General features: G+C 40.3%; 1 protein-coding gene across 2 annotated transcripts; it reads right to left on the bottom strand.

The window, feature by feature from the left end:
• Positions 1 to 674: 674 nt before the first annotated feature.
• PDPN (podoplanin) lies at positions 675 to 14,424 on the bottom strand. Of its 2 annotated transcripts, none has more exons than XM_056508328.1 (6): positions 14,065 to 14,424; positions 3,594 to 3,679; positions 3,077 to 3,170; positions 2,810 to 2,845; positions 2,365 to 2,476; positions 675 to 1,810 (listed from the first exon to the last, which is right to left on the bottom strand). In XM_056508328.1, the coding sequence occupies exons 1-6, from the start codon at positions 14,132 to 14,134 to the stop codon at positions 1,804 to 1,806; spliced, it is 405 nt and encodes a 134-aa protein (XP_056364303.1). In that variant the 5' UTR covers positions 14,135 to 14,424; the 3' UTR covers positions 675 to 1,803. The 2 variants fall into 2 exon arrangements, with proteins under 2 accessions (XP_056364303.1, XP_056364304.1); XM_056508329.1 differs by having other exon boundaries at positions 2,371 to 2,476; positions 14,065 to 14,418.
• Between the last annotated feature and the right edge of the window lie 281 nt (positions 14,425 to 14,705).

Below are 14,705 nucleotides of genomic sequence, written 5' to 3'. Positions count from 1 at the left end.
AGTAGCTGTGAAGTTAAAATGGCTTCTGGAGTAGGAACAAACCACAGTGTCCTTGAGCCTGTTCAACTCTTCTGTCCATGACCCAGGGAAATTCAGAGCTGCCCAGAAAGCTTCTCTGCCATACATTTATCAAATTGTTACTATTGATGGCATAAGAAAGATTTCCTCATTTTGGTATTTGCAAATTAGCAGTGACTGAGCTGATGCAGAAGAAACTGGTGACATCTGTGCTATTCCCTCCAATGGGTGAATAATTCATAATTCCATATGCCATGCATTTGAGCAGGCATTAGAGCACCTTATGGGGTATTTCTCAGTACAGAGAAGAAATTGTTAAACTGAGGCTAGCAGAATTAATATTCTTTTGGTGCAAGAAGACAAAACTGGAATTTTCCTGCTTTCATATGAATTTACACAAAGATAAAGATTAAGTTAACTGCTTGGTCACAGACTGAGGGTCTCATCACATCAGCTCCAGAACTAAAAACTTCTGAATTAGTTTTCTCTCATATGTTTAAGTTTCAGTTATAGTTTCATTTATCTGTGTCAAGTGAGTTGGTTATAAACATTTCATTGATAAGGCAAATAGCAAAATAAATCAGGAAAATTGAAGGAAATTTAAGACATTTCACTTTTTTTTAAAGAAAACTAAGAAAAATTATTGTAAAATGATGGAGTTTATATTATGATTTTTATTTCCAAAGATTGTATTGATATATGATGGTTCAAGGCACATGAAAGAAACAGAAAAGCAAACACAGACAAGCTGACAAATGTAACAATGGATGATGATACTGATTATCATGATTTTTACACCAAACACTGAAGTGCCATAAAATTTAGGAAACCTGATGCACTTGACATGCAAAGCCTTTGCTCTGAGCTCTGCACACTCAGGTTGTGCTGCTCTAAATATGCCCCAGAAAAGCTGCAGACTCCACAGCTGCATCTCACCTCAGTGACACATTCTGACCTGGTGCTGCACATGTTGTCAAATAAATCAACTGTACAGGTAGGAAATGGGACAGGCATAAAGAAAAACCACAGCCTAAGCTAATTCTAAAGCTTCTACATGTCAGCTCTAAAGTGACCCATCAAAACTGGGTATTTTCCAAGCACCCCTTAATTCAGGATGTGTATTTCAATTCCTGCAACAAGAGAAGGCAGGAAATTCCTGATGCCATAGTCAGACAAGCAAGCTTTCAGTTGGTAGGTCAGTTCCAGCCAGACCTACCCTATTTTGCCACAAAATAATATAAGTATCAAGAGAAAAAAATCTGTATCAGTAGTGGATTTTAGCTTCCAATATCCAGTATTTTCCTACTGTAGATAACTGGTTTCACTGAAGCTAATTCCTCCTTTTTGATACATCATGTGGTAGATAAACATGCCAGGAGCACTCAACCAGCCAAAACCTTTGTTTTTTTGTTTGTTTTTGTTTTAAAAGAATACATAGAATGTAATGTGAAATAATCTTTGGTAGCATTTAAAACCCAAGCACATAATACCTGCAAATCACATTTCAGATGTACATCTCTTTGCTGCAGGGTTTTTATTCTTACTGCAAAATCTTTTTCTTCTAATAAAATTCTGGTGAGTAAAAAATCCTATGAAATGTTCCCTGATCTGTGCAAGGGTGGTCCTTAGAGTTGTGTGGTATCCCCATAGGTCTGAAATTCTTCAACTATATTTTCCATGGATCATCTTCTCACACAAACACAGGAATAGTCTTTAGTTTGTATAAAATAAGAAGCACTTGTATTTTCTGGCATGGAATGGCATGGTTGCTTGTTTCAACTGTGTTTAGGGCCTGGAAAACAAAAAGCAGACATTTTATTGTTCATCATTACCCAAATGTAAGTTACATGATCTTTTTTCCTCCTCCTCTTTGTCTTTCCTATCACATCTTTATTTCTCTTCCTAGTTCCTATTTTACTTTCTCCTGGACCACAGTATATACTCAGTTTTCTGAGGTTTTCTCATTCCTTACTCTTTAGATTTTTTTGTCACCAAAAAATAAGGTAGAGATCATCCCCCAGTGTTCACATGTTGTCCACCACTTCTGGACCTTGGTCCTGTTGCATTTCCTGGTAATGACTCTGCTCACCAGAGCAGTCCCAGCCCAGGCACTGATTTACACTGATATTACAGCAGCCTGTGCACACTGGGAAGTTCATCTGAAGCACCTGGGAGCATGCAGACCCCACACCACACTGCCAGCTCTGGAGTCTGCCTAAGGCACTGCAGAACTGCAAAATTGGTTCTTTTGTCAAAATAGAAACCTTAGAAACTTCCCAAGTGCTTCCTGTGGCCCTGCTCAGGGGAAGGTGCTTGAAGAAAAAGCCTGAAGAGCAATTTACTTACGAGTACCTGCCTGACATCTTCCTTACAGCTGCAATTATTATTCCTGCAAGGATTCCAACTGCAACGATGATCCCAACAATTATTCCAACCAGTGCAATTGTTCCCAGACCACCTGAAAGAAGAAATTGGGAATGTTAGTATGTGTCTCGTGGAGACAAGTGATAAGAAGCTACTGATAGACATGGTGCTGTTCCTTGGGGAAATTTCTTATGTCTTGTGAATTCTGGAGTAGGTTTGGATGTTCAAGGGTGCCTTTGGGCTGAAGGGCTGCCCATGGATGTGGGTGTGGAGACAGTGCCCAGGTGAGCAGGGCAGGCAGCTCAGGGAGCAGGCTGTGCCTCCCCTGAGACCTTCACTCATGGCACGGGCACAGGAGGGGCTGCTGGAAGGGGAATTGCCTGGCAGGTACATCCCCCTTGTCTTTATAATCAAATCTCTTTAATACCTTCTTCAGTTTCCTCTGGCTCCCCACTCCGTTCACCTGCAAAGCAGAAAAACAATAATTACCCACCCAGCTTTGTACAAACTGCCTTCCAATCTGAAAGGCTATATCAGGGAAAATTTATTGACTTTGTCACAATGGTTTGAGGTTGTTCTTTTGATAGAAAGTGAGCAAATGAACTTTGAGAAGGTGTTTGAAATTTCCAGGCATTGTTTAGTAGATGTCAGTAGAGCTTTGATATGTAAAAATAGAAATGAAAGGGATTTTTACCATCAACACTTTGTGTGTTAGCTTCATAAGCAGTAGCATTTTCACTTTCTCCATCCAGGACAAAACTACTTTCTGTGGTCTTCAGTTCTCCAAACTGCAAGAGATTTGTTACATTTTGTAGTCTTGTGGGCAATGACAAGAACTGGGAGGAAAAGAGGGAAAAGAAAACCTTGGCACGTTGAGTCTACATGTATAAAGTAACATTTAAATGTCTTGGTCTGTCAGGCGTGGGTGCTTTCCTGGCTGTCACCTCTCATGTCTGACATGGGAACAGTGACCAAAACAAACCAAGATAAGCTGATCTGCCTTCCCAGCTAGAGGCTTTCTACATCAGATCTCTTGCTAGAGCTGCAAAAGGTGTAGGAGGCTGCAGAGTTCTGCAGACCTGCCTTTTTCCAGTGGGTTTTTGTAAAGTAGTTTTTGAGTTTAGTTTCACTGAAACTGAGAGAAACTGAATTGGAAGAGGTGGGAAGTGGCAGTGAATAAAAAGGATCTTTAATTAGCATTATATACTCACCATTGTTGGTAGCTCTTCAAATTCTGTGTCATTTCTGTCTCTGAAATCGATGGTTGTACTTTCTTCTCCTTCTAGAACTGAGCTTGCTGAATAAAATTTTAGAAAATGAGTCAGGATTTTACTTGCTAGTCACATGTTCTGCCTCCTCTGACACATAAACTTTGTTAAAAATGACCTCTGGGTAGTGCTCTGTCTCCCTGCCCTTGCCCACATGGGAATGGGAAATTATTTGGAATTAATCTGAATTCTGCTGTACTCCTTTCCAAAGGAAAGCTGAAGTGCCCATCACTTAACTCTGGTACAACCTTGAAACACACTGGTTACTAACATTTTGTCCAAGAAAAGATTTCCTTTTTTATTAAGAGAAGTTTCTCCAAAGTGGATGTGATGATTCCAGATTTCAAGCTAAGCATTAACTTATATATTGGGATAGGTTACTTCAAGCATCTTCCATTTTCTAAAACAGTAAAAGCTTTCTCCCATCTTTCAGCTCAGCCCCAGCTGCAATCTTTATTTTTAGAGCTGTCATCAATGTTTATGGGTGCAGCTATAGTTTGGAAATATTCCTGCACAAATCAGTCCTGAGGCTTTCCTAAAGTTGCAAACCCTAGTTGCCATAATTTGAGTTTTTAGATAACAGTGTAAGGGGTTTTTATTTTGTTCTAGACCCTTAGTTCATCTGTGCTCTTTGATAAAATGGATGTTTAGATTTTGGCCCACACAGTGCTGTTAATTTACAAATACAGCCAGAATTCATTGGGAGGGAAATGAGAATAGAACAGGGAAGACACAGCAGTATGGAGACAACTGGCAGTACCAAGAATGTGCTGAAAACCTAAGTATTATTTAATCCCATTTTGTGCTGATTCATAAACCTGTGAGAGGCAGAGTGTGATGTTAATGTGGAGTGAGAGCTCCTGGCAGTTTGTAATTCCAGCCAGGTGAGGCTGCTTGTCCTCCTGTGCCTGGGGCAGGAGGGTCCTGCCAATTCCAGATCCCAGTGCTGAAACTCAAGCAAAGAGCTAAAAGTAAATGTCCTGAGCAAGTATTTCAGGCCAAAAAAGCACCAAAAAATTCTGAAAACTTCTTTCCTGGATTCAAATTATGCATCTAACTTCTATTTGTCAAAGCAGCCAGATCAGAAGAAGGGCAGCTCTTCACAGGAGCTCTTTTAAAAATGAAAATTGCTGTGCCATTTGAATATCTTAGATACAAGAAATATCCACAACCTCTTTGTTTTATTAAATTGTAACACTATTTCTGCTAATTACACTTTTTATTGAGTGACATAAAAACATTCTGGTCTCCTCTGCATATGAAGTTAGACAATTCCTGAATTGTTAGATTGGTTCCAAATAGTTTTTATGGAAAACTTTACTACTCCTAAATGCACCCAACTTTTTTTATACATGATATAGAGGTAAGTAAACAGCTTTTGTTTAGTGACTGAAATTAGGAAGGATGGGCATTTTGTTGAGAGCAGTCAAAAATAAAAAAAAATGTAGAATCTCTTTGGATCACCTGTACAGATATCACTCAGAAACTGGTTTTCTTTAATTGTGAATTCCATTTAAATTTTGATAATTTTTATGTGTCCTTTTTAATATAAAAACGTTATTTGAAATTAAAAAGCTAATATTTAATTTTAAAATTGGTAAAGAAAATGTACTGGCAGCTTAAAGGAAATTTTTCATGCAGAAGATGAATGATTTGCCATTGAGAAAAAGAGCCCCTGGTTTTGCTCAAAACTCTTATTTGAATTCTACTGGAAACTTGCAAATATTTTTCCTTTGCTCCCAAAACTCTTTTCTGAACCAAACTAGAAAATTTTTATCCATCTCCACCAATATAAGACTCAGAGCTTTGTCCCATTGCCAAGAAACCAAACACTGAACTAAACTTGGATTTCTAGTTCCATGTTTACTGAAGTAAGTAGAATTTTATATTTCTGTATCCTTATAAACCTGAATACAGATACAGCTTATTTAGGAGCTGGTGTGCTGGTAGTACTTTAGGCAGTAGTAGATAAAAAACTATATTCATGTTATGCCAACATGAGCCCAAATAAAGTGGCTAATTAAGCCAGTCAATCTCCCAGAAATCACTTTATAATCCATGGAAAGTCTAGAACAGGGTAAATCAGAGTTCCAAATTAGATGGTAAAAATAATGATTTGGTCATTTTTGATTGAAATACCCCAGGTTTTGTTGGAGAAGCATGAAGGGGGCTGACTTTTTGTTGTGTATTTAGACACTCTCTAAATATCAGTGTGATTTAAGATATAGCACTATTTTATAATCCTTATTTTTTTGCTTATAATAATAACTTTAAAATACAACATTGTGAAGTACAATCATGGTTATGTAAGTGTTAAGTGTGAACAAAGAAATGGCAATAGAACTCAGCAACACAAATGTGTATGGACCAGTTTACCTTGTAATCCCAGTCAGAAATGAAAAAACATCCTTTTCTCACTAGTTGAAAATAAGCACAGATGGAGAAAACCAATTACTAGAGGAAAATCCCCCAGTAGAAGGTGAAATAAATTTTGTATGTAACTACAAGCAGCTTATTGAGAGAAGCTGCTTACACTCCTGGCATGGCAGGAGCTTTCAGCCCTGAAAATTGCCTGATAGTGAAGGCAGGAAAGAAAGCATTTCACACAGGAAAGGTGTAGAAAATTAATGAATGTCACAAAGAAACATAAAATAATTTTTCTTCCTGTGACACTTGTTGCAGGTTCTTGGCCATGAGTGTAGAAAACCTATTTCAGTGCCTTTGCCCTCTCAGTACTGAGTGACAAAAGGAGGTGGCCCAGATTAATCTTGCCTAATTTTAGGTGCTTAATAAAGGCACCTAAATAAAGTGTCTGCTTGCCCTTATCTTCTTTTATAGCCTGTAGGGAAAAATAAATACCTCTAGAAGATAATTCAGCTCACCTGAGATTTGGGTCACCCTTGGCAGTGCTGTCTTTCCTTAACTGCAGAGGGAAACTGGAATTGCTTCCCTATGAAGTGCCCAAAGCCCAGGCTGATCTGGTTTCTGTCAGCCTGAAGGTTTTGCCCCAGCCCTGTTCAAGCTGAGGTTTCTGTATTTGATGCACAAAAGTCCCTGGACTAATTTCCAGGTTCAGTTTAGACCAGCAGTGGAGGTGGCTGGGTGGTGGTTACACACTACCAAACCATTACCAGAGAAAGTCTGGGAGGCAATTTATCATCAGTGCTCTGCATTTGGAGGAAGGGACACTGGATACTAGACAGCTCTTTGTTGGAGAAAGTCATAAATAATTAAAAATTGGGACACATTACTGAACTTTAAGCTTCTTTCACTGTACCCAGTCCAAGGCTCAGCACCACTGACTTCAAAGGGAATGTAACTGGGATTGAAGGGGTGTGTGCTGGTGTCATTTCTTGGTTTTGATGTGGGCCAAATGTAGCAAGAGTCAGGGTTAAATGGTGCTTCTGCATGTGTTCTTAATATTATCTTAGGCTGTAAACAACAGCATTGCCTCACAGTGCTGGGTCTCCAGAGGAGCCTCCTCTATACATTGCTGCAGATGTGAATTAGTCACTGCATCCCTCCTGCCAGAGCTCCAGCTGGGAGCCCTTCAGTTCAAAGTTCCAGCTGCTCTCAGGCTGCAGCTTCTCACACCAGGACAAAAGTTGATGTCTTTAAAAGTTTAATACTACTTTGAACACCTCCCATGCTTAAGCATCCCCTGACCCACTTAGGGGGAGCTGAGCTCACTCCTTGCATGCACAGGGACAGAAACCTCTTAGGGCTGCTTTCAAAGCACACTGGTTGTGTTGGAAAGGAGAGGGAGTTGTAAAACTGTTGTTCATTAGCATTTCTTTCAGGTGTCTCCAAAACCAACAAAGATCCTTCTGAGGATGAAAAATGTTGTAGGATCTCGTTTCTTTCCTTGTGTAAACCTGACTAAACCCAAACACTAGTGGGTAAAGGCAGTTGTAAGCCTGTAAGTCCTTGAAATAGGAAGCCCTCAAAATAGAATGTTTCCATTTCTGATGAGACCAGGAGATAAAAATGGCAAACCTTAAAGGATTCCCTCCAGCAAGAACTGCAATAATCTTTTGCTCATTGCCTTTTGCTCATTGCCCTCTGCTTCTACATGAAAAAAAAAATATATATAAAGAAAAAAAGTAAAACCCGTTTCAGTTATTTATAACAGCTAAAAATATTAGCTAGCAGAGTTTAGCAGGATGGGTCACTTGGGATATATCACTTTTCTGTTGGAGATGTAACTGAGCAAACATCTGGGGCTGACTGATGGTTTTCAGGATCTGCTTCCGGAATTGTCTCAGACCCAGTGGTGTTGTTTGAAGAGCTGTGCATGGATGTGTGTGCTGACCATCCTGTTTTGACTGCATTTCATTCAGCATTGATGTCCTCATACAGGAATTCCCTTTCTGCAGAAGTATTCTTCACTTAGAGACCTTTGTTTGAGTGTGAGCAAACTGAGTCTCAGTCAGTATCTCATTATTGGAGTCAGTTCTGTTGTAGTTCAGTGAAAACTTCTATTCATGGTGGTGGAGGTTTAAAATATGTATTTTTTTTATTTTCAAGGGATCTGCCTTTTAAATACAGCAGCTCTGTAATTTCCAAAAGCAGTTTTGTCTGTGATTTGGCTTCATCCTCAATTCAAGTGTATTCCAGAGTCACATCCAAAACCTACAACATTACCTTAATTTTGTCTGAGAATAGTTTTCCATTATTTTTATACTTTCGGATTTTTTAATAAAGTGTACAGGTGTCTCTTGTGTTGTGAAATTGTTCAACACTGCCAAATCCAAGCCACAAAATTTTTGAAAATGCAAGGGTTTGAAGATTATAACATAGTGAATTCTGGGGTTGTATTTTGCAACTTGAATCTTTGGACAGTTAAAATATTCAGGCTTCAGAAGAGCAGGGAAATTTGTTAACAAGAACTGAAATTCTCATTTGTACCTGGGGCTCCTGCACAATCATATCTGCATATCCAGAGAGCTCAGTGTCCTTGGCCTGTGATCCTTTTGGGATCACAACATTGGCATTTTCTTTCTGTTAATTCTTTCTGGGAGTTGGAGTCATCTGTCACGCCATTAAAAATCCCCTGGCGTGTATTTAAGTGTCTAGACTGTTCAGGAGAGAGTATGTACTGTCTAAATCCTGAAGTGCTTTCTGCATTTTCCTTAGACAAAGACTGACAGCTTACTATATATAACAAAGGAAGCTGGGTGACAGAATCCCAGAAACTTTGGGAAGTGTCTGCCAGCTGGAAAACGGTCATGGAGCACAAGGAAGGATTTAGCTCAGCCTTATTTAGGGTATGACTGCCTTTGGTCAGGTATTCCGTGTAACTCGTGATGACAATGCTTTGCTGAATTGTCAGAAACATTTCCTCTGGTCACCACACCCTGCTCCAGATGGGTTTTATTGCTGGGGCTGGCTTAGCCAGAGGAGCAGAGCCAGAGTTTAAATCCACAGTGCCAAGTGGCAGAGAACCACTCGGCTGCTCCTCAAGTGAATCACATTTCTTCTGAATGTTACAGGATTCTACTGACAGAAAAGCAAACCAAAATGTGCTTTAACTGGGCAGAGAAGCAACTGCTCTTTGAATGCTTGGGGTGTGTGATGATCCAGAGCCATGAAACAAAGCTGGGAGGGGGAAAGCTGGAAAATTCCTGAGCTTTGTCTTGCATGGTAAAATCAGTGGGCATTAGGAAGGAAATGGCAAACTCCATTACAGGATATTCCTTTAAAATATTTCTTGCAGAACTAGAGATGAGTATTTCAAATTTTTGATTTTAATAACATATGCTGACCTCAGACTTGCTATCCCATGAATATGGGATAAAATTGCTTTCTTATTGAGATTTGCTGCCCCATGACCCTGTTTCCCTGTTTGCAGTTTTTATTAACAGTCTAATTATTTCCTCTGAGCAGTGAGGGATGAACAACAAGGCTGGACTTGTGATCAAGGTGTAAATGTCTCTTGTATCTTGCTGTGAAGTGGCAGAATCAGAACTTTCAGTCTTTTGCTTCGTGGCTGACTGGGAAGGAGAGTTGCAGCCAAGACAAGGAGAAAAGTACAAAACTTGGTGTCAGGGATCAACAAACTGGACAGATGTGCAGCACAAAGCAGACATCTGCACACACATACTGGGATATGTAAATGCAAATGAAAGGAATTAAGGAATTTCCTCTAATACAGTAATAAACTAATTTTTTCCTTAAATTACTTCCTTCCCTGGACTCTGAGGCTACAGCCACGTGCCCTTTCACAGCTGCCTTGCTGTAGATTTCTAACCCTTTGTATCTGCATGCAGAATGTTTTGCAGGTTCCTCAACTCATTTGTTTGAAATGCTCTCTCCAGACACTGAGCTGGAAACTCTTAGGTGTTAATTCTGTCCACACAGGGATTTTTGGCAACCTACTTTACATTGCCATGCAGCAGGCAAGTTCCCTTCAGATGTGTTTAGTCTGACTTTTATACTCCACTAACAATAGACTAGCTAATGTTTGGATGGGTTTCACGGTTATAAAAACATTTTTAAATGGGTTTGGAGTTAAGTTACAGATTCAGCAGTGTCTCAGCTCTCCTGACAGAGGACATGCTTGCCTGAAAATGGTGATGGTGTGAGCAGAGTTGTGCTCTCACAAAGGATTATTCTGCTGCAGTTTGTGCTGGGTGTTGTGGTGTTTGTAATCAACAAGCACAAGGATGGAGAAAACATGAGGAAGTCATAAAGCAACATGAGAATGTGCTCAGCATCAGCTTCTCTGTCCTTTGAGAGTTTTTGGCCAAGCTTCTGAGATGGAGAGCTGGGAATCAATAGTGCATTTGTCTCTTATTTTTCCTCATTTGTTTCTCTTTAGCACATCCCAGCATACCTATACTCCCAATCCCACATCTTTTTCTGAAACTCTGTGTAGCAAATTGTGCACTGCAGAGCTCTGAGCCTTGCTGTGGGATTAGTCCCCGTGGAGGGGATGGTCTGTGCACATCACAAATCAGAGGGGCCCTTTGAGAGGATCTGGGAGGCCACAAGAGGCAGATCTGGCAGGACTTGGGTTCCATCCTGCAGCCCCTGACCACATCCAGACAAAAAGCAAACAAACCAACAAAATAAACCTTCCCCTGGGCCAGCCCCTGTGCCTGAGCTGGGCCAGTGGCATTTCTGTGGTCCTGCTGTGGCTCACCCCAAGTGACACATGGAGACACACCAGGGTCCTGGAGGAGCCTGAAACCTCCTGCACTGCCTCATTATTCACCCAAACCTTCTCCAGGCTCTTTGCTGCTTTGGTTGTTGTTTGTTTGTTTGTTTTCAGATGCTGTACAAGTCCTTGGTCTGAGGTAAATACACAGATTCAGCAGAAACTGCTGAATTGCAGGAGCTGAAAATCTGCCCTCTCTGTTTCCAGTTTTAGTGTGCAGCCTGACTTAATGAAAGGTCCACTTGTACACCCTTAAATATGACTCTTTTCTTTGTTTGTGGAGTTACAGATTCAAAAATGAACTGTTGGGATGCAGATGTGCAAACCTCTCTGCTTGCCCAGCTGAGGAGAAATCCAGTTTTATTTGTTCTCTGCTGGTCCTCCCCAAAGACACTGAAAAATTCAGATACACTAATTGCAGACCTACTAACTGAGATTCAGCAAGAGGATTTTCTCCTTTCTGTGATGATTGGCTTGGGTGTTGGACATGTAGAGTTAGATTCCTATAATGAAGAGGCATATATAAGAGTATTCCTCATTCTTCATGCAGGATGAAAGGTTGTGCAGTGTTTATTCAGTAGGAAACTGAGTCCCTTTTGACTCAAATGTGACTGTTCCACTTGCTTGTACATTTTGTTTACAACCAGCAGTTGTAACCAAACAGAGTTTGATTTTCAAAAGGCTTTAGAGTTGCCTGATTTTCTTGTTTAGTTTTGCCACTGAAATAGTGACAGAGTTTGGGTAAATCAGGACCCTTTTGAAACAATCTTTTCTTGGAATATGGTAAATTCTTTGTTGTGATTTTGGAAAACAGAAAACTTTTTAGTCCTTCATAGCTAGCTATAAATTTCAATTTCCTTTCTTATGATATAAACACTTTTAATCTGAATTATCCTGTCCACATTCTTACTTTCAGTCCAAGGCAAACATAGCATGACCTAGCATAAACCCACCTTGCATAAGGAAATATAATCTAATATTTGCCTCTGGGTAAGATCAGGCACATAGACAGTTGATACAGCCCAAGTGACATGTGGTATCCTGTTAAACAATCATGTTAATTTTTGTTCATGTGATGTGACAGCCAACAGAGTAATCTCCTTCCCTGCAATGATACCATGGGAAGGTTTGGAATCAGGAAATGTGCTGAAATGTGCAAAGCACTGCTTTGGGTGCTTGCTCAGGCCAACTTCCACCTCAGCTCCTTTGGTCTGATTCTGTGTGGGAAGATTTGCCTGAGCTTTGACATGGTGAACAAGATCAGCAGGGCCAAAATGTATCTGCTAATATGATAATGATAAATAATAACAATAATAGTAATAGTAATAATAGTAATAATAGTAATAATAATAATAATAATAATAATAATAATAATAATAATATTTTTGGAAGTAGGAAATATGCTTCCTGATGCAAACAAAGCTGCTTTTCTCCATTTGGTCTCAATCTAGAACCTGGAGTGCCCACCCATAAGGGAAGGGTAGCTGCAGGTTTCTCCATGGCCTGTTCCAGGTTAAGAGGTGGCAGAAGGAGACTTTTCCCCCAAAACCCTCAGGCCACACTGTGCTCCCCAGAGGTTCATGAGTCTGGATAAAGCCACTCCACCAAGACTGTGCAAGCCAAGCCTTCTCCCATCTCCCTGTCAGATGATTGTTCAAGGTGGCATTGTCATGTCATGTCTGTTCTAACTTGTCATTGCTGATGGTTCTCAGTAAACAGCAGTGATAGACTCTAAATACTCCAGATTTATTTTATCTGGAGTCTGTTTTCCTGGAACTTATCCCAAATGACTGGCTCCATGTGAAGACAAAGTCACACAACCTAAACAGACACAGAAAACCTTCAATACTGTAAATCACATTCTTGATCCAGCTCTGGAGTTCAATGCAGACTGTACAGGTAATAAACAGAGGTAGGATTCTGCAAGCAGGAAATATTCTTATCTTTTTTATGACTAGTAGGGTTTCAGCCTGGAACTACTTTCAGAGTTGAGAGAATATGCTTAAAAACTTTCCAAAAGCCTGAGGATGAATCACCTTTTAAGCTCCCATTCTGGTATCTTAGATTGTTTAAGGTAATTCTATAAAACAGTGGTGGTTTTGTCTCATTTCTAACTTCTCTAAACTTTGGTACATTTAATGCAGATGCTTTTTAAAAACAAGGTGGCTGGGTGAGCCTATAAAACAACTTTTGTGACTTGCCTAATATCTGTTGATTTTACTTTTTTCTGTGAGATTTTGAAGCATAACTCCAAATTTCAGCCTCATATTCTGTCAAACAGAGCACCATTAGAAGTTTCAAATCAAAATCCACACACAGTGAGTATCAATATAGCTCCATCCTTCCCAGCAGGTTGATACTGATTGTCTGGCCTAAATCAGGTAATTTTTTTTCACTTTGGGTGCCCAGATCTAAGCCTGATGAGGAGCTCTGTGCTTTCGAAGAGCAGTGGGCTGAGTTTAAAGTTACTTATTCAGAGCACTGGTGCTTGGAGCTGCAGGCTGCTCCTTGGAACAGTTCCATGGACCACTCTGCCTCATGGCCATTCATCCATGACTCAAATACTGCCCAGAAAGTCTGAGTTTCAAAGTGACATTCCTGGTCAGAGTAATTCTGATTTTCTATTAACAAACCAGACTCTTCTCCTTCAGCTGTAGGAAGACTTAAACATTTATTTTACCTAAAAGTGTATATTGCATCTTTCTTATAAAACTCAAAATGCATAACTTTCCAAATTAATCTTTTTGGTACATCACACTTTTCATATCTGTCTTTGGCAGTAATTCCCCCTGGTTTAGTTTCCCTCATTGTATTTATGTTGCTTATGGCTAAGTTAGACCTAGCAAAGCCCTGCCTCAGGCTCAGATTCTAAGAAATGTCTCTAAGCACGGAGTTAAACTCCAGAATGAGCAGATTTACAAGTTTCTTTCATGCCATGACACCCTGAATGTCAGTCCCTGCCTGCAGAGGCTGCTCTGTGTGCCCAGGGGGGTTTTCAAGGGAATCCTCCCCTGCCCCTGCTCCTCTCCCTCCCTCGCACAAAATTCCTTCCTGATGGAGTCAAACCCATCCAAGAAAACTTCTGCCGTGTTTCTTTCCACATCACAGCTGTGCTAGGTGCCCAGCTGCAGCTTAAGGATTTCAAAGGAAGTTTTACAAACGAATCAGAGTAACTGGGTAACCCAGGGGAGAGCACAGAGACTGTAAAATCACAGGAAAAGGCTGGAAATAGTTGTAACCAAACTTTCTCCTTACCTTCTTGAGCAAGTGCTGCAAAAGGCACACTCCCGAGGAGGAAGATGAAGAGTAGAACTTTTATAAACATGTTTGATCTGCTTAGAGAGTCGCTTTCCAATCCTGAAACCAGACGGATCCAAATTCGAATTTTTTTTTTTTTTTTAGAGGCAGCGGAGAATTAAACGATAAAATGAAAAAAAAAAAAAAAAAAACAACTTTGGTATTCCAAATATTCCTTTAGCAGCTGTAGGGTAAAGAGGGGAGGTTTTCTCAGATGATAACTGAACAGTTGGAGAAAACTGAGTGGAGTCAGGATTATTTTCTTTAGCAGGGATGGGAGCAGCCTGAGTGGTCCTCGATGAGCAGCCAGGCCCGCCCTCCCCACGCTGTTCGGTCAGCACCAAAATTATGATCTCAGCTCAGGTTTAAAGTTACAGGACCCGCTGTGGCTTTCAGAAAACTTTTATTTAGCAAAGAGGGGAAAGGAATTCAGGCAAAGTGAGGTGTTCCCTCCCTCCTGCCAACTGTCTTTAAGAAATCCTTAAGAAACAACACTAAGGGCACTCTTGTCATTTCCAGCAGTGAGCTGATGGTTTTTTCATTTCAAAGTGAGCCCCCATGTTTATCTAGGCAAGTGTGGGACTGAATGTGCATTTAGG

The sequence above is a fragment of the Oenanthe melanoleuca genome, chromosome 21 (assembly GCF_029582105.1).
Source record: "Oenanthe melanoleuca isolate GR-GAL-2019-014 chromosome 21, OMel1.0, whole genome shotgun sequence".
Classification (NCBI taxonomy): domain Eukaryota; kingdom Metazoa; phylum Chordata; class Aves; order Passeriformes; family Muscicapidae; genus Oenanthe; species Oenanthe melanoleuca.
Note: the sequence above shows the minus strand (reverse complement) of the source record. Positions and strands in the feature narration are given on the sequence as shown.